A 6582-nucleotide genomic window follows, 5' to 3' on the forward strand; every position below is an offset into this window, starting at 1 on the left:
ATATATATATATATATATTTAAACAAATACATACACATATACATATACATAATCATATACTTGTACCCTATATCTATACTTATACCTATACCTATGTCTATACCTATACATATACCTATATCTGTACCTACACTCGTACCTTTTCCTATACTTATATCTATTAGTTTTTATTACTTATAACTATACCTATACACCTATACCTATGTCTATATCTATACCTATACAGATACATATATCTGTACATATACTTATATCTATACCTACACCCGTACTTTTACCTATACTTATACCTATATCTTTATATTGCTTATATCTATACCTATACATATGCCTATACCTATATCTGTAGCTGTACCTATACCTATACCTATATACCTACACATATACATACGCAAATGCATCATTTTTCATGGTCGAGCAACTTATCAAGAATGCTACTGAAAAGACAAGCGCGCTCTCCTTCTCAAATAAATTGGTTGTACATAGTATTTGTACATATGAACGCGGACGGAGCCTTAGAGCTCTCTCATAGTCGAGCAGTTTGTCAAGAATGCAACAATAGACAGGCGCACCCGCCTTGTGGGAAGATTTAAGTCATACAGAACGCATAGGAAGCCTTATACTCTCTTAGTCAAGTAGCATAGCAAGAATGCTAAAAGACAAGCACATTCAATACATTTAATAAGAACTAGGTTGTACACAGTACTTGTGTCATAGTCGCAAGAAAGCAACACAAGACTGAGCGCGCCCACCTCGTCAAATAATTTATTGTAATTGATTATGGACGCACAGGGACCATTAGAACTCACATTTTCGAGCGACTTAATGCAATAATAGACTGGAATAGTATAGGTTGTACATACAAAGCAATTGTAAATATAAAGCGGAGAAAGCTTGAGAGTTCTCGAGACGACCAGCCTGGGACAAAGTTTCGTTATGTAAAGTGCTAAAGACTCGTATCTACAATTGCCGGATGCAATGCTGCACAATAATCTTCGTTATATCAACCTGTCAAAGCAGAAGGTGTAGTTCCATTTTGATTCTATCGGAGCCATTGAAGTAGACTTTTTTTTTGTCATCCACAAATTCCTCGCTGGTCACTGTCTGGCGTACAATAACCATACAAACCATGAGCTAAAACTGAGAGTTCCGCTATGTAATTGATATATTTATCCTACAGTCTACGCGCATTGAGCACGATGCTGAACATGAGTTTGTTAGTAAATGACGAGTTTGCGTCTCCCCTAGTCTCCGGTGATGGCATAGCGCGGATATGAAAGTTCTATCATTTTCTCCCGCACGATGAGACGCAGCACAGGCCCACACTCCCGGCACGTTGGGGATTTAATGCAAAGGAGATCGTACAAGGACGAGCTTTCCCATGTTTCTGTGATTAGCCAAATTGCAAGAGTATAGTATTTGTTGGAATCAACCAAACTGTAGAGTAAAGGACAATGCTCTACACAGCGCATCGATTCTTGTACTACGGGGCATTCTGGATCGCAACGACGCCACACACTCATCCAGTTTCATGGTGGCCTGCAATGGTGCGTCGTCCAGGGCCTTGGCAGGTGTGTGACCTGCAATGGCACGCCCTTTGATATACATGTATGCCTGTAATAATGGGGTGCAATCAGTGCGGAAAGAATATTCAGCTGGGGATCTGATGGACATGAAACGAAACTTAAAAACTCGCACGCACTTGTGCAGAAAGAAAGAATCAATGCGAAATCAACAATCAGTGGAGGTTCTAATGGACATGAAACGAAAAGTAAATACCAGCACGTACTTGCGCAGAATGATAGAATCAATGCGTATGTCAACGATCAGTGGAGGATCTAATGGACACGAAAATAAACGTAAAAACTCACACATACTTGCGCAAAATGATGGAATCAATGCGTAATGAACAATCAATGGGGGATCTGATGGACACGAAACGAAACGAAATGCATCACGTACAATAGCGCAGAATGACGAATGTACGTAGTAGAGGTGAGGGAAGGATTTCTCATACAATAGTGCTTGGCAGGTCACTTACACTGCTGTAGTGGAGCAACAAAGTAAGTAGTTCTTCTGAGGACTCCGTCCAGTCTGCGTTCTCTTGAGTTTCTAGGACTTGTAACCGCCGCATATTCCTGTTCATCCACGCTACCGCCACTTTGCTATTATTGTCCATGCTATCTACCTTCCCATCGGTAAATACTCTTGTATCGAAACTTCCACTGGAAGTCCTCTTCGGCCGCAGGAAGAAATAGCATCCCACAATCTGAAATAAACTTGATTTGGCATTGGTGCCGCATAGACACACAATGTCCTGCGGTACAGACTGTTTGTCATAGTCCGTATTGAGCAGCATGGCGATCACATCCTTCTTCCACGCAGCTATCCTCACTGAATCGCACGCCACGGTGTCCAGGAGTTTCGCTTTGCGTTGCGTAGTGTCGAGTGAGGTGTAGCACTTCTTCAGCAGCGTAACCTGGGACGGGGCAGCCCCAGCCGAAGATGAGTTAACTATGAGAGACGCGATGGACTGTAGCCGTATCAGTAGTACTTGTTGTTGTCGCGAATCCAGGCGTGTTGTGATCGGGAAGCCCCGGCTATCCACTGGAGGCTTATATGATGTAGACTTGCCTCCTTCGTCTGGATCGGGTTTATTATCGCAATCATCGTCAGGTTTTGGGTCCATAGAGAGACACAAACGGATCCACTCCAGTACATCCCTGAGAGCTGCCTCTGCGGTCTCGTTGGCTTCTCGTAACATACTGGCTGCAAGCCCGACATTTCCTTTCGGTCCCGAAGTCACAATCGACTCATCAGTATCGGTAACCGCTGCGCACGCTTCCAACACAGATACCATATATTCAATCGATGCCAAACACCCATCGCCAGTGAGGGTCTGCACCCATTTGTTCTTGCCACTTCGATTTTCGCCGAAAATCTTCTCCGTCCATCCCAAAGCGTGATCCTGTGCTAAAGAGTATTCGGCAGCCATCTTTATGAATATCCAATCCGACGGCCCTTTCTCCTCGCCGTCGATTCCGAGAGAGTTCGATGACCTCCGAGTGGCTGCCATGCTTGTGTAGGACCTTTTTCCGGATAGGAGATCCATCTGAATTGAGCACCACAAATCAGGATTACACTGATTTACTATCAAAGTACACAACTCGGCGTTTTTTATTAACAGATATGCTCAAAGGACATCTGAAAAAACCCTTGCCGCTCTAATAAACACAGAAGCGCTGTAATGTCAATGTTTTATCAAGGGTCATAATGAGAAGTGATCCGACATCGCTGAACGGCTAAAATACGATAGATACCTCATTCGACTGGTCCGAGAGACATTCTTCGGCGAACTCGCGTCCCGGCACCCATGCATTGGGAACTCGTTGCGGTGGATGCAGGGACTGCACATGTGTACAGAGTAAGTCAATTACTTGGTGTGGATCAGAGGTAACTGGACAGTCGATGTAATAGTTATCAAGGCGATACAGACCGTTTTGATAGGTCGACGGCTGTGAGCTCAGCAGGAATGCCCTTAGTTACCGTCAAACAGCTTCAGCTTGTGATATAAAGCGCACTGCTTGAAGAGCCACAACGGATGCAAATGAAATTTATGTACCGCGTCTCACCTTGAGATTCTCCAGCACGGACACACACTGTACCACAAGCTCACTTTGCGTCGGAAGTACGTTCTTCACTATGAACTCAACAGTACGAGCCTTCGGCAGTCTTCCAGTTTGGCAGAAAATTCTTACTGATCTCACAAGAGATTCGCAACTATCGGGATCGAGAAGATTCTCGATATGACTGTTCACCGTTCAAAGCAAAAAATCTTTGATAAGTGAAGTAACAAAGGGGTAAAAAGGACAATATCGGTTATCTAAGACTAGCAAGCTTTGCACAAGAGTGAAATCAATTTGAAGTAGACAACTGCAAACACATACTCGTTCACAATTTCTTCCATCATTCTGGTTTTCACCTCGAACTCCTCGCTCGAACGAATTGTCTTGGCGGCGATCTCTTCTGTGCAAGCGGTATAAATATTATCATGAGTTATGGTAAAATAACACGAAGTCAAGGGCATTAGAAGCACTAGTAGCCCACCACAACTACGACCTATAGATACAACTGACACGTAGATATTTGAAGTATTAAATGGGACGTGCAGAAATAGCTGCACGTGTCACAACACCGAATAGTGAATCATTTGTAATAAACACAGCTACAAACAGCCAGCGCCTTAGAAGTGTACCAAGTTGAAAAATGCAGACAATTCCGCTTCATATGTACGTATACACACACATGCCCCTCTGAGCCATACTTCATAGAAGCATATTCGAATTAAGGGCTAAAGTAAGTTCAATTTTTTAGCGCTTTCTTACCTCCGGCTACGACACTACGCATGATAGATATCCCCGCGATCACACTGGCGGTCTTCGGGATATGAGCCGGTAGTGTCTGACCAAGCATGTCGACCACCACATGTGTGATTGCGGCGCTGGCGTCTCCTTCGACAACAAACTGTGCCCCACCCGCTCTCAGAACTCTAATTGCATACATTCAATGACCAACTTTTAGTACTAATACATGTTGTAATAGCTGTAGCGGTCAGACATGACATACACTAAGTAAACGTCGAGAGGCACTCGGTTGTGACAAGCGTGGGCCATCACGAGGACTGGATGGCTTGGCTTGTGATATAATTAAACAGATACTGAACAGCCGAGAAGTATTCACACAGGGCATGAGACTACTACTTACGGACTGAAGTCTAATGACAAAACATGGGCTAACTAACCAAACTAAAAGCGAAATATCCCAACCCGTACATAACGGAGAATCAAGAAAATGCGAAAACCCGAGTGAAAGTCACAACTGGTAGAAGTCTCATAAGCTATAAGGACAATACAATATGTCTTTGAACATATGATTGAGACAACCCGACTATTTGAGACGATGTCATGGGCAGAGTAACACTTAGCTATCGAGCACCTTCCCCGCTTGATTGATAGAGTGTAGCATTAAAACACAACAGACTTACGAGGTGTAGCGCTGAAGCCGTTCTGGTTCAGATATCATAAAGAAGACATTCCAGCCTTCGAATAGCAGTCCGCTGGTAACTTCACCCCTGGCCTTTGCTGCCACTACCTTGGCTTCTTTGGATAGACGTTGTTCACTACGAGAAATATAATTTAAGAATAATTTTAAATACAGAATGTGCTCGGTATGCATACCAAACCTCGAGAGGAGAAATCTCAGTTTCCAAGATAAGGTATTGCTAAGCCAATTTATATTGATGTTGTGAATATCTTCACGAGGATATATACCTATTGAGACGAGAAATTATTCAGTATAAACGGAAAGAAACACAAAAATCATTCGAATGCGTATCAGAATTAATAAATATACGAGTATCACTAGCGAGCATACGCCAATATATACAATAATCCAGTAAGCGCCACCATACCGACAAGCTTGCAGCAGTTCCTTTGTGATATCTCTGGTGTCGGGAATTATCTTGCTGGCTATTTCCATGCCCCACTCATACTTATCTGGCATTAACCATTTACCGGCGGCAAACGAATCCGTGATATAGGTAGGGTGTACTATCCATAATCCTGAAATGAAGATTTTGAATCGGCCTTGAATTGATTGTATCGCCTGACGTTTACGATTGCCGCGGAATTAAAGTGATACTTTTTTACGCAAACAACAGCTAGAAAAATGACTGTTTCATTACAGACTGGCGCTATGCTACCATGACAACGTACCTGCGGCGAGAGCGAGGATGAGTTTGTCACTCTGTACGATCTCATTGGCCAATACGAAAGATGCTCGTGAATCGAAATCCTATAGGGTGAAAAATGCATTATATGACGTCCTGTTAGATGGAAATATGCGAGAATCGAGAATCACGCCATAAATCATGGCGTATATTGCAGCAAGCAACTTGATTGGCGATTAGTACGCGCACACTTGCATAATTCTGTAATAGTATCACTATTCAAGAGTCGTTAACTATCCATCTGCACATATCTGACATGTGCCCTGATTGCAACAAATCGAACATACCGACTTGAGTAGACTGCCCGATAGTGATGCGATTTTGGTCTCCAGATCTCTGCGGAAATCTCGACACTGCGAAAAGTGGTCAATGTACACAAACCATAGTTCGAAAACCATCCGTTAGCAGAAGCGTGAATGCGATTAGAACTGGGATTAACATTTTCGTATACACACTTCGCAAAGAATGCAGCGGTCGCAAAGTTTTACAGAAAAACACCGCCGCCACATACTAGAAAATTCTCAAACATATACCAGCAATCGTGGCGGTAAATCTCAATATACATACAAGTATATAATAGAAGAACGACACTAAACAAGAGTGTCCATATGAATATATATATATATATATATATATATATATATATATATATATATATATATATATATATAAATGTATATATATATAGAGATATATATATATATATATATATATATGTATATATATATAAATATATGTATATTTATATATATATATATATATATATATATATATATATATATAGATATATAAGT

At 41.9% G+C, this 6582-nt stretch overlaps 1 protein-coding gene across 1 annotated transcript in view; it reads right to left on the bottom strand.

The window, feature by feature from the left end:
* Positions 1 to 751: 751 nt before the first annotated feature.
* The window catches only part of SARC_03769 (hypothetical protein), a 7853-nt gene continuing 2022 nt past the window's right edge, over positions 752 to 6582 (bottom strand). The window contains exons 3-12 of the mRNA XM_014302435.1: positions 6076 to 6141; positions 5775 to 5853; positions 5471 to 5621; positions 5045 to 5179; positions 4386 to 4549; positions 3948 to 4026; positions 3633 to 3810; positions 3321 to 3407; positions 2042 to 3112; positions 752 to 1614 (exon numbers count right to left, since the gene is read on the bottom strand). Of these exons, the coding sequence (XP_014157910.1) occupies positions 1429 to 1614; positions 2042 to 3112; positions 3321 to 3407; positions 3633 to 3810; positions 3948 to 4026; positions 4386 to 4549; positions 5045 to 5179; positions 5471 to 5621; positions 5775 to 5853; positions 6076 to 6141 (2196 nt within the window). The 3' untranslated portion in view covers positions 752 to 1428. The remainder of the gene's footprint in view (positions 1615 to 2041; positions 3113 to 3320; positions 3408 to 3632; positions 3811 to 3947; positions 4027 to 4385; positions 4550 to 5044; positions 5180 to 5470; positions 5622 to 5774; positions 5854 to 6075; positions 6142 to 6582) is intronic.

This window comes from Sphaeroforma arctica (genome assembly GCF_001186125.1).
Source record: "Sphaeroforma arctica JP610 unplaced genomic scaffold supercont1.199, whole genome shotgun sequence".
Taxonomy (NCBI): Eukaryota; class Ichthyosporea; order Ichthyophonida; genus Sphaeroforma; species Sphaeroforma arctica.